The sequence below is a fragment of the Pseudophryne corroboree genome, chromosome 4, assembly GCF_028390025.1.
Source record: "Pseudophryne corroboree isolate aPseCor3 chromosome 4, aPseCor3.hap2, whole genome shotgun sequence".
Classification (NCBI taxonomy): Eukaryota; Metazoa; Chordata; class Amphibia; order Anura; family Myobatrachidae; genus Pseudophryne; species Pseudophryne corroboree.
This window is the reverse complement of record NC_086447.1, coordinates 714,091,626-714,111,266: the sequence shown is the minus strand read 5'-3', so window position 1 is coordinate 714,111,266 and position 19,641 is coordinate 714,091,626. Positions and strand designations below refer to the sequence as shown.

General features: G+C 47.8%; 1 protein-coding gene across 2 annotated transcripts in view; it reads left to right on the top strand.

Annotated features, from left to right (window-relative positions):
* The window catches only part of HEATR5B (HEAT repeat containing 5B), a 199,365-nt gene that overhangs the window by 130,149 nt on the left and 49,575 nt on the right, over window positions 1-19,641 (top strand). For both annotated transcript variants that reach the window (XM_063917975.1, XM_063917976.1), the window contains exons 24-27: window positions 406-657; window positions 1,039-1,220; window positions 2,501-2,569; window positions 2,664-2,843. In XM_063917975.1, the coding sequence (XP_063774045.1) occupies window positions 406-657; window positions 1,039-1,220; window positions 2,501-2,569; window positions 2,664-2,843 (683 nt within the window). The remainder of the gene's footprint in view (window positions 1-405; window positions 658-1,038; window positions 1,221-2,500; window positions 2,570-2,663; window positions 2,844-19,641) is intronic.

The following is a 19,641-nucleotide window of genomic DNA, read 5'->3' as shown; positions in this document are numbered from 1 at the left end:
AAAGTACCAATATAAATCACCAATAAGAGCCCATCTCAGTGATCTGTGAGAAGTAAAGGGATCTCCCATGCATTTACTTTACTTCTGGGTCTCAGTCCCAGCTGCGCGACTATTCAGCTGTGCATGCGGGTTGCAAAGAAGACGCAACGCGCACTGGAATCTCCTCCAGCCCATCGGAAAGAGACCTGAAGATACTTGTCTATAACCTCTGTAGCCAGAACTGGTCTTAATTGACAATTGTGGATTGTCGCATGGATATCGCACAGTGACCTATCACAAATGTTTTTTTATAAATGTGCATTTAATGGATTACTGAACTTGTGGAGGTGCTACGAATTAACCACTTCATGACTGATTCATGCATAAAAAAGTTAAAATCTACATATTTGAATTATCTCCATTTAGATGTGGGTACAGCTGGTCTGATAGCTGGAGGAAGGGATGAAGAGTCGGAGAAAAAGGATGAAACGGATGATGACACCATGTTTACTACACTGGGAGACGATGATAAATCAAAGCCATTTGTAGCCCCCCGCTGGGCGACACGTGTGTTTGCTGCAGACTGCCTGTGCCGGATCATCCTGCTGTGTGAGAATGCTAACAAGGCACACTTTGATTTAGCTGCTGCTCGCACACTGAAGCTGAAAAATCCCAAAAGTAAGAATACAGTCTAATTGTTCCATATCAAACTAGCGGTCACAGTGGATAAAATCCGCAGCCCAATTTTCTGACGCATGTTATACATTTGATCTAACTATTCAATAAACTGGAAGAATTGTCTCTGGATCACTGGTGCCTTCGTGATTGGGGTAATGCCACAACAAAGAGTAGAACTTTATATTTTATCTGGTGTAATTACTCCCAAAACGAGTTTTCTAGAATTCTTCTTTAATACAGGTTTTGGATAAGGAATACTCGACCTGTTTTCAAAATTGAATTGCTTCTGTTATGTCCATAATACTCAAAGTATATTGTAATTTATATAACACACACTAATTTATAGTTTATATCACTCGGCCTCTTATTCTAATTTCACAGATGACCTCTTGGTCCTGCACCTGTCTGATCTTATTCGGATGGCTTTCATGGCTGCCACTGACCACAGCAACCAGCTACGCATGGCTGGCCTGCAAGCCCTGGAGGATATCATCAAGAAGTTTGCATCTGTTCCTGAGCCTGAATTTCCTGGACATGTAATCTTGGAACAGTATCAGGCCAATGTAAGGGGAAAGACTGCGTCAAAGTTTGAAATAATACCAGGGCAATGTCTAGTTTGTAGACCTTTACACTGTGTATAAGACTAGCAAGTGCTGTAATGTATTCTGCAGAGGTGCTTACACACATGGTGAGGGCTGACGATTGGTGAGAACATGGGTACCAGTGATGCCACCGAGAGTCCTCTGCATGTATCAGCAAGGTTATTGGTTCTTGTCAATTGATGCTCCTCCCTAATGTCACAGGTTCCTAGTGAATAAAGGAGCTGATTTTCTTCTGTACCTTCTTACAGTGTGATAAAGATCTTTTCCTGGTTATTTTCCAACATCAATAACCTGAGCTGTATTTGTAAATGAATGTCAACACCTGCCTTTAGTGATTAATTAAGAATATGTTATCGGAAAATTTAAACAGATGAAATATCACACTGAAAATAAGCGAGATTGAGAGGTAACATGCATTCGGTAGGAACTAGTCTGTGGAAGGTTACACATGATCATTCCTATGAGGGTTTCGCATACGTCCAGTATTTTCAGTTTAATTCTTTCATTTAAATTTTATTGGCTCACTAGTGTTTATGAACCCAGCATCTGCTGGGTCTACCTAAGGCGACTGCTGCCCCCATCTCCTCCCTCTCACGCTCCACTTGCTCTCCGCCCTATCCCCCTCCCGTCCCATTATACTTACCATCCTCTATTCAACGGTCCTTTTCTTTCCCGGCATGTGTTTCCATGTCACACCTAATGTGTGTGGCAAGGTGTGACGTACATGCGCCACAGCCATGATTAGGTCATCACGTGCAACGGAATATGCTTTATTACTTCACAGAAAGGGTAGTGGATAAGTGGAATAGCCTCCCATCAGAGGTGGTAGAGGCTAAGACTGTAGAGCAATTTAAACATGCTTGGGATAGGCATATGAATATCCTTGCAAAGAATTAAGGTTCATAAAGGGTTGAGATTACCTAAAAGATAAAAAAAAGGGGCAGACTAGATGGGCCAAGTGGTTCTTATCTGCCGTCAAATTCTATGTTTCTATGCTGCGCTATATAAGAAATCAGTAATAAATAATCACGCAAACATGCATGACGACGCAGTTTAAATCAGGGTTCAGTTTTATAATAATAGACTAGACAACATTTATTACATTGTGTGGCCCAATTGAATGAAAGCCGTGGCTGTTTCCGAGCTTCCTTACACATGATGTTATGTTAGGTTACAATATAGTGTTTTATAGACCTGTACAGATTTCTGTTTTGAGAAACGATTTTATGTTTCTTTTTCAGGTTGGAGCTGCTTTAAGACCAGCATTTTCACAGGATACTCCTTCAGACATCACTGCAAAAGCCTGCCAGGTATAGACCTAATGTATGCATGTCTCCAGACACAGATGAATCTCTTCCTTTTGGGTGTTTGCAAGAATAACCATCTGTCTGGTTCCCTTGTCAGGTGTGCAGCGCCTGGATAGGGAGCAAAGTGGTGAGTGACCTGAATGACCTTCGCAGGGTACACCACCTTTTGGTTTCCTCACTGGACAAGGCACAAACAGGGAAGGGGGCATCCAGTCAGCTTTACCGTGAGAGTGCCATAACTATGGAGAAACTAGCCGTACTGAAAGCTTGGGCAGAGGTAGGCACACTTATTTTCTTTTACTTGTAACATGATATTAATTGCTGCACTTCTCTATGAATGAATATTGCGTACAGTACATGATATCAGTTCACATATCTGGTTAAAGGAAGATTATTTTATCTTCAAGTATCCTGAAATAACTAGGTTAGGAGGATTTCAACATTACTACAGGTACACCACGATTATCCGGCATCTGATGGTCCGGCACCTCTTTTAATCCGGACACATCAGGTGCTGGGGGAAGTTAGGTTGTGGGTGGGAGTTAGGATGCGGGAGGCACTTAGATAGGCTGCACGAGGTCTTAGATTAGCAACGGAAGGCATAGTTAGGCTGCACGAGGTCTTAGATTAGCAGTGGGAGGCGTAGTTTGGCTGCAGGAAGTCTTAGATTAGCATTGGGAAGCGTAGTTAGACTGCGGGAGGTCTTAGATTAGCAGTGGGAGGCGTAGTTAGGCTGCAGGAGGTCTTAGATTAGCAGTGGGAGGCATAGTTAGGCTGCGGGAGGTCTTAGATTAGCAGTGGGATGCGTAGTTAGGCTTCAGGAGTTCTTAGATTAGCAGTGGGAGGCGTAGTTAGACTGCGGGAGGTATTAGATTAGCAGTGGGAGGCGTAGTTAGGCTGCGGGAGGTCTTAGATTAGCAGTGGGAGGCGTAGTTAGACTGCCGGTGGGGGAGTCTAGCTGCGTGCGGGTGGTCGGGGAGACAGGCTGTGGGTGGGGAATTGGGCTGCGTGGCCGTAGTTAGGCTGTAGGAGACACACTCTATAGAATTAGGCTGCAGAGGGGAGTCTGGATGCTGCCGACACCACTATCACTGATACCACCGATCCGGCACAGTGCTGGAACTGGGGGTGCCGGATTATCGGTGGTGTACCTGTATTGCTAATTTAGTAGTTTGTGTATCTTCAAGCCATTAAGGCCACTTAGATTAATGTTTAGCTGTTTCATGAATGTTTTTTTCTCATACGTCCTAGAGGATGCTGGGGACTCCGTAAGGACCATGGGGTATAGACGGATCCGCAGGAGCTTGGGCACACTATAAAGACTTAAACTGGGTGTGAACTGGCTCCTCCCTCTGCCCCTCCTCCAGACCCCAGTTAGACTTTGTGCCCAGGAGTGAATGGACACACCCTAGGGGAGCTCTGTTGAGTTTCTCTGAAAAGACTTTGTTAGGTTTTTTATTTTCAGGGAGACCTGCTGGCTACAGGCTCCCTGCATCGTGGGACTGAGGGGAGAGAAGTCAGACCTACTTCTTCTTAGTTCAAGGGCTCTGCTTTTTAGGCTACTGGACACCATTAGCTCCAGAGGGTTCGATCACTTGGTGCGCCTAGCTGCTTGTTCCCGGAGCCGCGCCGTCACCCCCCTCACAGAAGCCAGAAGAAAGAAGCCGGGTGAGTATGAGAAGTACAGAAGACGTCAGACGGCAGAAGACTTCAGTAACGGAGGTAAGCGCCCAGGGCGCTCCGTGGGGGGGAGCGCCCTGGGCAGCAGTTACTGAGGTCCAGTTTAACTGGCAAAAGAGCATACTACGGGCCCCGGGCACCGCGTACGATACCCCCGCCAGTTCATAGCAGCGGTGGCGCTGTGCGCCGGTGCGCCCACACACCTACGGTTTTTCTTGGGTGCAGGGTGCAGCGGGGGGCGCCCTGAACAGCAATATGTATAGGTTTTCAGGAGGTATATAGTGTGTATACACTATATACGGTCCCCGGCCTGCATATATACTATAACAGGGCTGAAGGGTGCCGATGGGGGCGGGGCTTAGCCCTCACACACACAGGAGTCAGCGCCATTTTCTCACTGTCCCTGCCAAAAAATGTGTGAAGCACAAACAGGGGGGGGCACAGTCTTTTTAGTGTTATGTTGGACATATATAACACTAGTTGATTTAGAAATGAGCATGTAATCATTCTTGTGTGTATTTTCTGTGTGCTCCCTGTCAGATATACTCACTTTAGTTCACTTGTGTCGACAGGCGTGAGTGTTCTGTCATAAACACCTTTGGGGTTCACTGTCGGCATCGCCGACGTATGTGGGTACTTGATACAGTAGTCAACAGGTCGGTAGTGGTATGCTTGTAAAAAGTAAATACTATATGGGAGGCACAGTAATATGTGGGTGACCCTGTCGGCACCAACTGTTATCACCGGGTGTAAATGGACATGCTGTAACTGACTTATACCTGTATATATACATGTATAGGTATATGTATGGTAAGGTTCCATGGGCCTGTAGCTTCAGCACAGACATGGTAGTTTTTGTGGGAGAGTGATATTGGATTTGTATAGGTATACTTCCCTCGGACCCCTCGTGGTCGCAAGAATGTAATTTTGCCTGGTTACTAATCCCTGCTATCTACGAATACTAGGGTTTTCTGTCGACTATAATGTTTCCTGGTAGATCCACAACTGGGGCATTTCAGTACATGGTCATACACGTTCAGAACACATTAATGTCACTGGGGACCCGAAGGCTTCGGACAATCCGCTTATATGTATGATAGAGAAATATATATATATATATATATATATATATAACGTCCTAGTGGATGCTGGGGACTCCGTCAGGACCATGGGGAATAGCGGGCTCCGCAGGAGACAGGGCACATCTAAAAAGCTTTTTAGGTCACATGGTGTGTACTGGCTCCTCCCCCTATGACCCTCCTCCAAGCCTCAGTTAGGTTTTTGTGCCCGTCCGAGAAGGGTGCAAACTGGATGGCTCTCTTAAGGAGCTATTTAGTAAAGTTTTTTTTTAGGTTTCTAATCAGTGATTCCTGCTGGCGACAGGATCACTGCAACGAGGGACTTAGGGGAGAGACTGGCAACTCACCTGCGTGCAGGAGGATTGAAGTCTTAGGCTACTGGACACTGAGCTCCAGAGGGAGTCGGAACACAGGTCAGCCTGGGGTTCGTCCCGGAGCCGCGCCGCCGATCCCCCTTACAGACGCTGAAGAAAGACGGCGGAACGGAGGTCCGGAAACAGGCGGCAGAAGACTTCACAGTCTTCAGAGAGGTAGCGCACAGCACTGCAGCTGTGCGCCATTGTTGTCACACGGCTCACTGACACGGTCACGGAGGGTGCAGGGCGCTGCTGGGGGCGCCCTGGGCAGCAATATAAATACCTATTTGGCAAATAAATACATCACATATAGCCATTAAGGCTATATGTATGTATTTTAACCCAGGCCAGTTATTAAAAAACCGGGAGGAAAAGCCCGCCGAAAAGGGGGCGGAGCTTATTCTCCTCAGCACTCAGCGCCATTTTCCTGATCAGCTCCGCTGGTGAGGAAGGCTCCCACTCTCCCCTGCACTGCACTACAGAAACAGGGTTAAAAGAGAAGGGGGGCATAAATTGGCGATATAATGATATATTAAGAGCGCATATATAGAAACAACACCTTCTAGGGTTGTTATATACATTATAGCGCTTTTGGTGTGTGCTGGCAAACTCTCCCTCTGTCTCCCCAAAGGGCTAGTGGGTCCTGTCCTCTATCAGAGCATTCCCTGTGTGTGTGCTGTATGTCGGTACGTGTGTGTCGACATGTATGAGGAAAATGTTGGTGAGGAGGCGGAGCAAATTGCCTGTAATGTTGATGTCACTCTCTAGGGAGTCGACACCGGAAGGGATGGTCTACTTATGGAATTACGTGATAATGTCAACACGCTGCAAGACGGTTGACGACATGAGATGGCCGGCGGACAAATTAGTACCGGTCCAGGCGTCTCAGACACCGTCAGGGGCTTGTAAAAACGCCCATTTACCTCAGTCGGTCGACAGACACAGACATGGACACTGACCCCAGTGTCGACGGTGAAGAAACATACGTAATTTTCCTTTAGGGCCACGAGTTACATGTTAAGGGCAATGAAGGAGCTGTTACATATTTCTGATACTACAAGTACCACAAATAAGGGTATTTTGTAGGGTGTGAATAAACTACTTGTAGTTTTGCCTGAATCAGATAAATTAAATGAAGTGTGTGATGATACGTGGGGTTCCTCCGATAGAAAGTTATGGGCGGTATACCCTTTCCCGCCAGAAGTAAGGGCGAGTTGGGAAACACACCTTAGGGTGGATAAGGCGCTCACACGCTTATAAAAACATGGCGTTACCGTCTCTAGATACGGCCGCCCTCAAGAAGCCAGCTGATAGGAAGCTGAAAAATATCATGACAGTATATACACACATACTGGTGTTATACTACGACCAGCAATCGCCTCAGCCTGGATGTGCAGCGCTGAGGGGGCTTGGTCGGATTTCCTGACTGAAAATTTTGATACCCTTGACAGGGACAAGATTTTATTGACTATAGAGCATTTTAAGGATGCATTTCTATATATGCGTGATGCGCAGAGGGATATTTGCATTCTGGCATCAAGAGTAAATGTGATTTACATATCTGCCAGACGAAGACACGACAGTGGTCAGGTGAGGCAGATTCCAGACGGCATGTGGAAGTATTGCCGTATAAAGGGGCGGTCCATCGGACCTGGTGGCCATGGCAACAGCTGAAAAATCCATTTTTTGTTACCCCGAATCACATATCGGCAAAAAAGGACACAGTCTTTTCAGTCTCAGTCCTTTCGTCCCCATAGGGGCAGGCGGGCAAAGGCCAGTCATATCTGCCCAGGGGTAGAGGAAAGGGAAGAAGACTGCAGCAAGCAGCCCATTCCCAGGAACAGAAGCCCCTCACAGCTTCTGCCAAGTCCGCAGCATAACGCTGGGGCCGTACAAGCGGACTCAGGTGCGGTAGGGGGTCATCTCAAGAGTTTCAGTACGCAGGGGGCTCACTCGCAAGGGAACTCCGGGATCCTACATGTAGTATCCCAGGTGTACATTGGAAATTCGAGACATCTCCCCCTCACACAATTCACAGGCTGTATTCCCAGCAGGTGATAATCAAAGTACCCCTCTTACAACATGGAAGGGGGTAGTATTCCACACTATATTGTGGTACTGAGGCCAACCGGCTCGGTGAGATCTGAAATATTTGAACACTTACATACAAGCGTTCAAATCAAGATGGAGTCACTCAGAGCAGTGATAGCGAACCAGGAAGAAGGGGACGATATGGTGTCACTGGATATCAGGGACGCTTACCTACAGGTCCAAATTTGCCCTTCTCACCAAGGGTACTTCAGGTTCCTGGTACAGAACTGTCACTATCAGTTCAGACGCTGCCGTTTGGGTTGTCCACGGCGCCCCGGGTCTTTACCAAGGTAATGGCCGGAATGATGATTTTTCTTAAAAGGAAACATGGACGCTTTCCTGATAAGGGCAAGGTCCAGAGAACAGTTGGAGGTCGGAGTAGCACTATCTTAAGTAGTTCTACGTCAGCACGAGTGGATTCTAAATATTCCAAAATCGCAGCTTTTTCCGATGACACGTCTACTGTTCATAGGGATGATTCTGGACACAGTCCAGAAAAACGTGTTTCTCCCAGTGGAGAAAGCCAGGGAGTTCTCCGAGCTAATCGGGATCCTCCTAAAACCAGGAAAAGTGTCAGTGCATCATTGCACAAGAGTCCTGGTAAAAATGGTGGCTTATTACGAAGCAATTCCATTCGGCAGATTTTCCGCAAGAACTCTTCGGTGGGATCTGCTGGACAAATGGTCCGGATCGCATCCTCAGATGCATCAGCGGATAACCCTATATCCAAGGACAAGGGTGTCTCTCCTGTGGTGATTACAGAGTGCTCATCTTCTAGAGGGCCGCAGATTTGGCATTCAGGATTGGATGCCGGTGACCACGGAGGCCAGCCTGAGAGGCTGGAGAACAGTCACACAGGGAAAAAATTTCCAGGGAAGTGTGATTAAGTCTGGAGAATTCTCTCTGCATAAATAAGCTTAGAGCAAATTTATAAGGCTCTAAACTTAGCAAGACCTCTGCTTCAAGGTCAGCCGGTATTGATCCAGTGGGATAACATCACGGCAGTCGCCCACGTAAACAGAAAGGGCGGCACAAGAAGCAGGAGGGCAGTGACAAAACTGCAAGGATTTTTCGCTAGGCGGAAAATCATGTGATAGCACTGTCAGCAGTGTTCTTTCCGGGAGTGGACGACTGGGAAGCAGACTTCCTCAGCAGGCATGACCTCCACCCGGGAGAGTGGAAACTTCATAGGGAAGTTTTTCAGCATGATTGTGGACCGTTGGCAAAGACCAAAGGTGGACATGATAGCGTCCCGCCCGAAAAACGGGACAGGTATTCCGCCAGGTCATGAGACCTTCAGGCGATAGCTGTGGATGTTCTGGTAACACCGTGGGTGTACCAGTCAGTGTATGGGTTCCCTCCTCTGTTTCTCATAACCAAGGTATTGAGAATTATAAGACATAGAGGAGTATGAACTATACTAGTGGCTCCGGATGGGCCAAGAGGGACTTGGTACCCGGAGCTTCAAGAGATGCTCACAGAGGACTAAGGGCCTGGGGAGCTAAGAAGGGACTTGCTTCAGCAAGTACCATGTCTTTTCCAAGAATTACCGCGGCTGCGTTTGACGGCATGGCGGTTGAATACCGGATTCTGAAGGGAAAAAGGCATTCCATAAGAGGTCATACCTACCTTGGTCAAAGCCAGGAAGGAGGTGACCGCACAACGTCATCACCACATGTGGTGAAAATATGTTGCGTGGGTAAGGCCAGGAAGGCTCCACGAAGGAAATTCAACTAGGTCGATTCTGCACTTCCTGAAAACAGGAGTGTTTTGAGTCTCAAATTGGGGTTCATTAAGATTTAAATTTCGGCCCTGTAGATTTTCTTCCAGAAAAAATTGACTTCAGTTCCTGAAGTCCAGATTGTAAAGGGTGTATTCCATATACAGTTCTTTTGTGCCTCTAGGGGCACCGTGAGATCTCAACATAGTGTTGGGATTCCTTAAAATCATATTGGTTTGAACCGCTCAAATCTGTGGATTTGAAATATCTCACATGGAAAGTGACCATGCTGTTGACCAATATCTCACATGGAAAGTGACCATGTTGTTAGTCCTGGCCTCGGCCAGGCGATTGTCAAAAAGAATGGGCGGTTTTGTTTTACAAAAGCCCATATTAGAATTTTCCATTTGAACAGGGCAGAACTGGGACTCGTCTCCAGTTTCTTCCTAAAGGGGTGTCAGCGTTGTCACCTGAAACAACCTATTGTGGTGCCTGCGGCTACTGGGGACTTGGAGGACTCCAAGTTACTAGACGTTGTCAGGGCCCTAAAAATATATATATATATATATATATATATATATATATATATATATATATATATATATATATATATATATATATATATATATATATATATATAGTTAGGACGGCTGGAGTCAGAAAGTCTGACTTGCTGTTTATATTGTATGCACCCAACAAGCTGGGTGCTCCTGCTTCTAAGCAGTCTATTGCACGCTAGATTTGTAGTACAATTCAGCTTGCACATTCTGTGGCAGGCCTGCCACAGCCGAAATATGTAGATGCCCATTCCACAAGGAAGGTGGCCTCATCCTGGGCGGCTGCCCGAGGAGTCTCGGCATTATAACTTTGCCGAGCAGCTACGTGGTCAGGGGAGAACACGTTTGTAAAATTTTACAAATTTGATACTCTGGCTAAAGAGGACCTGGAGTTCTCTCATTCGGTGCTGCAGAGTCATCCGCACTCTCCCGCCCGTTTGGGAGCTTTGGTATAATCCCCATGGTCCTGACGGAGTCCCCAGCATCCACTAGGACGTTAGAGAAAATAAGAATTTACTTACCGATAATTCTATTTCTCGTAGTCCGTAGTGGATGCTGGGCGCCCATCCCAAGTGCGGATTGTCTGCAATGCTTGTACATAGTTATTGTTACAAAAATCGGGTTATTACTATTGTTGTGAGCCATTTTTTCAGAGGCTACTTCGTTTTGTTATCATACTGTTAACTGGGTTCAGATCACAAGTTGTACGGTGTGATTGGTGTGGCTGGTATGAGTCTTACCCGGGATTCAAGATCCTTCCTTATTGTGTACGCTCGTCCGGGCACAGTACCTAACTGAGGCTTGGAGGAGGGTCATAGGGGGAGGAGCCAGTACACACCATGTGACCTAAAAAGCTTTTTAGATGTGCCCTGTCTCCTGCGGAGCCCGCTATTCCCCATGGTCCTGACGGAGTCCCCAGCATCCACTACGGACTACGAGAAATAGAATTATCGGTAAGTAAATTCTTATTTTTTTTTTAGGATATGTGTGTATATGTGTATTACAATATGTATATTCATATTATGATTTATAATGAATACTGAAGTATTAGTATTCCTTCTCATGTCCTGGTCGCTCTGTTGATAAAGCTCTAGGTCGGCTGCGACTCACCCTCTCCAGGAGTCTGAAGGTTTATTCTATTCCCGCCACGGATAGAATACGGTGAAAGTCAACTCCTGGTCGACAGGGGGCCCTGTCTCAAAGGATCTCATACAGGAAAGCTAAGTGATATTATATTTCTATGCTGTGGGCTTGTTTGCATTACATGCACATGAGGGAGTGTTTGTATTCGGTAAGACATCAGATAGATTTACCCTAAAGAGAGAGGGGAGGTTCCTTATGTTGGTTCTTCTCTATAACATTGCGGCAGGCTGCCGTACGTATACAGGAAGTGTGGCCGGGGAAATGCTGAGGCTGACTCCGAGAGTTACTGGAGTTTTTCCCTGGGAGGGTGTACCGCTCTTTGGGGGGATGCCTCAGTTCAGTCAATCTCGGTGGATACTGCTGGTAAGTCTAACTTCAGGAGTTAGATTCCCTCACAACGGTTGGTGAAGCATTCTTGTGGGATGCAGTCATTTTAACCGGTTCGATACAGTTCTTTTTTCCTTTTCTGTGTAGCCTGTGGAAGGTGAAAAGGTAAGAGTTCTGCAGCCTTGTTAGGTTCGCAGAAGAGGATGTTGTTTCTGTTTCTACCACATACTCCACATGTCTATATGGCTGGACCCCACTCCGGTGAGGACTCGGTTACTACTTTCAGTTTGTCCGGGAATAGACTAGAACCGGTGAGTTACTTATAGAATCCAAAGGGGGACATTCTGTTGTTACAGATGTTTCCCCTCACTGATTTTCTAATGGATATTGCCGTTTCCCCTCTGGAAGGGGAGGTAGTACGCGATGCCATACCAGAGGTGCATCAGGTTCAGGGCCTTGTCCTCCTGTCCCGGTTAAAAAAAAAAAAAAAAAGTTTACATGCGTTGTTCTACGCGTTCAGATTACCTGGAGGGATTGTCTTTGCCATTTCACCGGAGTGATGGTAGTATGATGGTTTTCTTTTAATAGTAAGAGCCATTTTTATTCTGTACTGTGACATTCTCCTGATTGAGGCGAGGTCAAGAAACAAGTGGTGCAAATCGTTGTTTCTCTGTGACTGACTGTTTTTCAATACAGGGAAGGGTTGTTGTTCCTAATGACGCAGATGTCGGAGGTGGGTATCAGATTAGATACTGAATGGTTGAGGTTCTGTGTTTTCCTGTGGAAAGAGGTCTGAGGATCCTGAGTCGGATCAGATTTGCAATGCCAATCCATCAATATGTTCCGTTGTTGAAGAAGTTGGGTGCGGCCTAAGAGGCCTTTTCGGTGAGCAGGTCAAATGCCAGGGTGGTTTTCACGGGACCAGTTGGAAATGTGGTCCGGGTCTCACCGGCACATGCACCGGAATATAATCCTAATGGCCAGGATATCGCTCCTGTAGTGTCTGCTCAGTTCTCACCTCCTAGAAGGTTCGGGATCCAAGATTAGATCCTGGTGTCCATGTATGCAGATCTCCGAGGCTGGGGAGCAGTCCTTGTATGGGAAGTATTTCCAGAGGAAAAGGTCAAGCTGCGAAGCTTGTCTACAATAAGCTTTCTTGAATTAAGAGCTATTTTCAACGAACATATTCTTTGTGATCTGCCCGTGTTAATTCTGTCGGACGACTTGACAGCAGTGGCGTAAGTAAGCCGCTAGGGTGGAACAAGGAGCAAAGCGGCAATGGCAGAAGCGGAAATAGTTTTCTGCTGGGTGAAAAGACTGGTAAACGTTATATTAGCAGTCTTCATTCCGGACATAAACGACGGAGAAATAGATTTCCTCTGCAGACGCGATCTCCATCCGGGAGAAATACAGTCGTCATCGAGAAGTTTCACAGAAGTGACAAGTCTTTGAGGAGTGCCTCAATTGGGCCTCAGGAATATGGTTCCAGGTCAAGGGACACTCAAGCTATTGCAGTGGACAACCTCGTGACACCTTGGGTGTTTTTTCAGTCGGTCTATGTGTCCCCTCCGCTTTCACTCTTCTGAAGGTGATAAACGGAAGAAGAACAGAGGTTCCGGCGATCCTCATTGTTCTGGTCTAGCCAAGGAGGGCTTGGGATCCAGTTCTTCAAGATTTATTCATAGAAGATCCCTGGCCTCTTCCTCTACCTCTATGTGAGGAACTGTTACAGCAAGATCTGGGCGTGTATCAAGACTTACCGCGGCTGCGTTTGACAGCGTGGCGGTTGAACGCCATATCCTAGTCTGAAAGGGTATTCCCAGTGAGGTCATTTCCACACTTCTTCAGGCTAGAAAAGAAGTAACGGCAAAGCCTTACCACCGTATTTGGCGTAAATATGTGTCTTGGTGTGAATCCAAGAAGGCTCCTACGGAAGACTTTCAGCTAAGTCGTTCTTCTCCATTCTTTGCAAGCAGGTGTGGATGCAGGCCTAAAGTTAGGCTCCGTTTCAGGGCAGTTTTGGCCTTATAAATTTTCTTTCGAAAAAAAATAAAATAAAAAATTTGCCCACCTTTCCGGAAGTTCAGACTTTCGTGAAAGGAGTACTGCACATCCAACCTCCATTTGTGCCCCCATTGGCACAGTGGGATCTTGACGTGGTGTTGCGTTTCTTGTGTCACACTGATTGATTTAAAGGTTGTGTTAAAATTTCTCTCTTGGAGAGTGGTCATGCTTTTGCCTTTGGGCGACCGCAAGGTGGTTGTCGGAAGTAGCGGCTTTGTCTCACACGAGCCCTTGTTTGATCTTCCAAGTGGATAGGAATTGTGGACTCGGATAGTAGTTCTGCCGAAAAGGGTTTTCTGTGTTTATCAAAAACCTGCCTATTTTGATGCCTGTGGCAACTTCAGCATTGGCTGATTCAAAGTCTCTCGATGTAGTCAGGGCTTTGAAGATTTATGTCGCCAATTGGGCTCAGATTGGGGAAACGGAGGCTCTGTTTGTCCGGTATGCTCCCAGAGTGCTTGGGGCGCCTGCGTCTCTGCAGTCTGTTACACGCTGGATCTGGGATACAATTCGGCGTCCTAGTTCTACGGCTGGATTGCCGTTACCGAAGTCTGGGGAGACCCATTCTTCTAGGAAGATGGGCTCTTGTTGGGCGGATGCCCGAGGTGTCTCGGCGGGTTAACTTTGCCAAGCGGCTACTTGGTTGGGTTTCAAACACCTTTGCTAAGCTCTACAAGTTTGATACCATGGCTGATGGGGACCTCATGTTTGCTCAGTCTGTGCTGCAGAGTCGTCCGCACTCTCCCGCCCGGTCTGGAGCTTTGGTATAATCCCCATGGTCCTTATGGAGTCCCCAGCATCCTCTAGGACGTATGAGAAATTAAGATTTTAATTCCTACCGGTAAATCCTTTTCTATAGAGGATGCTGGGCGCCCGTCCCAGTGCGTACTGTGTCTGCAGTTATTGATTTTGGTTGCACTTTGTGGTGTTTCTTCTCGGTCAGGCTATCGCTGACGTTCATGCCATGGCATGCGGTTTCTTCTTATTGGTTGTGTTGACACACAGGTTGTGTTACATATTCTCTCAGCATATTGCTGTATGTTTTCCTACCGTGGGCTGGTATTCTGTTGAATGCCATGTTTTGCAGTATGTGAGCTGGTATAATACTCACTGTGTTTAAATTATAAATTCTTACCTCGAAATGTCCGTCTCTCCTGGGCACAGTTTTCTAACTGAGGTCTGGAGGAGGGGCATAGAGGGAGGAGCCAGTTCACACCCAGTTTAAGTCTTTATAGTGTGCCCAAGCTCCTGCTGATCCGTCTATACCCCATGGTCCTTACGGAGTCCCCAGCAGGGACGTGCAGTCAGGGGAGGCAGACTGTCATTACTGAGTGAAACAATACAAGGAAGATACTTATGACACCTATACTGTGACATAAGTATCTTTGTTATATTTTTGTATTCATTTGTAGACATTTAAATAGTTTTGGAGGCACTGATAACAGTGCCTCCCGTTGTCAACGGGAATGGGTATAATGCGGGGGGCGGGGCCAAATACTGGGCTCTAAAAGCCCATTGATAAAGGACGTGAAAGCGGCACTAGAATAAGTGCCTCGTTGAGAGGGGCACATGTGATTGGACAGCGGATCCAGGGCTGGATCCGCTGGTCCAATCACACAGACGCTGCGGTATGAGCGCTCACATCCCGTCGCTGTAAGCTCCTCGGTGATGTGATGCGGGCGCTTCCGCCACCCCCCTCCTGTGTCACACTCCACACTCTCCCTGCGCCGGACTGAAGCGTAAGTGATGCCTCCTGTGTCACACTCTCCGTGCGCCGGACAGAGGCTGTGATGTGATGCAGCGGACAGAGGCCGTGATGTGATGCAGGCGCTTCCGCCCCCCCTCCTGTGTTACACTCTCCCTGCGCCGGACTGAAGCGTAAGTGATGCCTCCTGTGTCACACTCTCCGTGCGCCGGACAGAGGCCGTGATGTGATGCGGACGCTACTGCCACCCCCCCCCTCCTGTGTTACACTCTCCCTGCGCCGGACTGAAGCGTAGGTGATGCCTCCTGTGTCACACTCTCCGTGCGCCGGACAAAGGCCGTGATGTGATGCGGGCGCTTCCACCCCCCTCCTCCTGAGGCACGCTCTCCCTGCGCCGGACCGATGCCTAAGTGAAGGAGCAGCTGGAGGCCGTGATGTCCCCCCCTCCTGTGGCACACTCTCCCTGCTCTGGGCAGATGCTAAAGAAAAGGAACAGCTGGAGGCCGGCTGCACCTTCATCCAGGTCAGCGTCAGTCTCCCCCCCTCTATATTTCTGTTGTTCTGATTCTTTCTCTATTTTTCTGTTTCCCTCTCTGTCTGTCTCTTAAGGTGGGTACACACTGGCCGATATATCGCGGGTCCGTCAGCCAGTGTGTACGAGCGATATGTCTGTGAACTCCTTCGTTCACAGACATATCGCGTCAGCCCTGCAGCAGAGCCGACGGCCAATAAATCTACCGATATATTGGCGCGTCGCTGTGTGTGTACGGGCGACCAGCTGGCTGCCCGTACACATGCTGCGGCAGCCGGCGGTGATTGACAGCCGAACTGGGCGGCCGTGTGTACACGCCCGCCCAGTTCATGACGTCAATCCCCGCCGGATCGGGCAGTGTGTATGCACAGCACACTGCCCGATCTGTCCATAGATATATCTGCCGATCAATTGATCGGCAGATATATCTATCAGTGTGTACCCACCTTATCACCTGCTTAGTCTTTCTCTCAGTGTCACTCCGTGTGTGTTCTCTCTCTCTCTCTCTTTTTTCTCTCTCTCTCTTCCCTACAGGTACCCCTATTGGATTCAAGTGGACGTGATTCTCGGCATGGGATGTAGGTAAGTAATCTCTCTCATTTTTACAGGTACCGCTAATTGGATTCTACTGGACAAGTGGACGTGATTCTCGGCGTGGGATGTAGGTAAGTAATCTCTCTCATTTTTACAGGTACCCCTATTGCATTCAAGTGGACGTGATTCTCGGCGTAGGATGTAGGTAAGTAATCTCTCTCTCATTTTTACAGGTACCCCTATTTGGATTCTACTGGACAAGTGGACGTGATTCTCTGCGTGGAATGTAGGTAAGTAATCTCTCTCATTTTTACAGGCACCGCTAATTGGATTCTACTGGACAAGTGGACGTGATTCTCGGCGTTGGATGTAGGTAAGTATGTGTGAGTGCGTAAGTGTATTTTAATACATTTTTACTTTCACGGTGTGTGTGTTGTGTTTTTATTTGGGTATTTTTGTTGTTGTAGAACTACAGGTACCAGCGGGCCCGTTATTTTCCCGCATGCTGGTACTTGTGGTTCTCCAAGTATCAGCAAGCGGGGCAGGCTTGCTGGGCCTTGTAGTTCCACAACAAAAAACAATATCTTTTTTTTAAACACTTATGGCTATCAGCCCGGCACCCACCGCCCAGGGGTGTTGGGGACAGCCCCGGGCTTCGCCCCTGGCCTTTGGGTGCCTGGAGAGGGGACCCCTTGATTTAAGGGGTCCCACTCCTCCAGGGAACCCCGGCCAGAGGTGACTAGTTGGGGGGGTAATGCCACGGCTGCAGGGACCCATATAAAAGTGTTCCCCGGCTGTGTCATTATCTCCCTGGAGCCCGGTGCTGGTTTTAAAAATACGGGGGACCCCTACATCTTTTGTCCCCCATATTTTTGGAACCAGGACCGGACTAAAAGCCCAGTGCTGGTTGTCTAAATACGGGGAACCCCTGTCCAATTTTCTTCCCAGTATTTAAACAACCAGGACCGGCTCAAAGAGCCCGAGGCTGGTTATACTTAGATGGGGGGATCCCACGCATTTCTTTTTAAAATTTTAACACATTCACAGCCTTTTCCACAGATTCGCATGCACAGATCTCACTGTTCCATGCATGACTATCACAAAACGCCAGCAAAAAGCAGGTCTATTTGAAAGCTCCATTTTTTTTATGAATTCCATGCTTCCCCTGCAGTGTTTGGCTATTGTCGGCAGTGATTGAGAATACAAATCCTTAGTAAATTACCGAGTTCTATTAAATAACAGCCGTGTTTGACCGATGGTCTATTGATTCGTATTTGTGTGGTCGGCAGTGTATCTCAAGTCAATACGAATAGCCCCAATACTGCCGAGATTTGTGTTTATTAAATTCCCGAGATCACACTTAGAAAAAAAAAGCCAACTCGAATAAAATCGGGACCTTAGTAAATATACCCCAGTGAGTCCAGTCTGGCCAGAGGGGGAGCGGGGCCGTGATCCCCCGCTTCTCCCCTCTTCTCTCACTCTCTCTCTCTTCCGACCCCGGATTCCTGTTCAGGCTGCTTTTGTCACCGCCGAGCCCCGCAGTTCTAGGCCCAGGCAGGTCCATGTAAGTAAATACCAATATAATTATCATTCACTGTCTGTTCCCATCACCCTTTACTTCTCTCTTTTACACTCTCACCCGCTGCTACTGCGGTTACCCTTTTCCTGGCATCTCCCTGTCACCCACTACAGCCACCGTTTCTCTGGCGTCACCCACTGCTGCCACCCTCTCCCTGGCATCACCCTCCCCGTCACCTTCTCCTTGGCATCACCCACTGCTGTCACCCTCTCCCTGGTGACTCTCTCCCTGGCATCACGCTCTTCCTGGTGTCACGCTTTTCCTGTCTCCCTCTCCCTTGCGTCACCCACTCCCTGTCACCCTCTCTCTTGCGTCACCCTCTCCCTGTCATCCACTGCTGGTTATTTTGTTGTCCAGGACTTCCATAAACTTAATAGCGCCGCATCCACCGTGCTGTTAAGTTAATGGAAGCCCTGGATAACAAAATTGCATTCATGTCCTCCTTCCACTCCCTTCCCAGTCCCAAACACTTATTTTTATTTATTTTTCTATAAAAATGTACAATATATCACAAGCATAATGAGCAGGCAGGCAGCGGGCATTGGCGGCAGTGGTGGCATCGGACTGAGATGCAGATTAGTGGCAGAGGGCTGGTTCAGTTGATGGTGGGCGAGTTTGTAGGCCATTGATGGTGGCAGTGGGCATCTGCTCAGGGGCAGTAGCGGGCAGTGGCTCGGCGGCGGTAGGGGTCATCGGCAGGATTCGGCGGACATTATGGCTGCAGTGCCTCACCAGCCACTGACCTCACCGCACGCCACTGATACACACACACACACACACACACACACACACACCACCACATATACACACACAAACCCCCACCATCACGTTTACACACACAGTACACACACACACCCGCCACCACACACACACACACACACCACACACACACACACACACACACACACACACACACACACACACACACACACACACACACACACACACACAGTACACACATCTCCACCACCACATATACACACACATTACACACACATAAAGTACACACAAACACCCACTCCACCAGATATACACATACACAGTACACACACACACACACACACACACACACACACACACACACACACACACACACACACCACCACCACCACATATACACACACAGTACACACACACAAAATACACACATGTCCACCACATATACACAAACGTAAAGTACACACAAACACCACCACATATATACATACACAGTACACACTATGCACACAGCTGCTACCACCACATATATACACACACAGTACACACTATATAAACACACACACAACCACATAAACACACACACACCACATATATACACATACCCACCACCACACACACACACACACACACACACACACCCACACACCCACCACATACACACACACACACACACACACACACACACACACACACACACACACACACCACCACATATATAACCACACACTATACACAAACACTATCACATATACAAACAATACATACACACCCACCACCACATATACACACGCACACACAGTACACACTATACACACACCCACCACATACACACACCCAGGGCCGGACTGGCCATCTGGCACTTCTGGCAAATGCCAGAAGGGCCGATGGCCACGTGGGCCGGTCCAGCACTCACTGAGACACGCTGGCGCTCAGTCCGGCGGCAGCGTGTCTCAGCTGTCAGGGGAGGAGAGCGCGCCAGCGCGGCTAT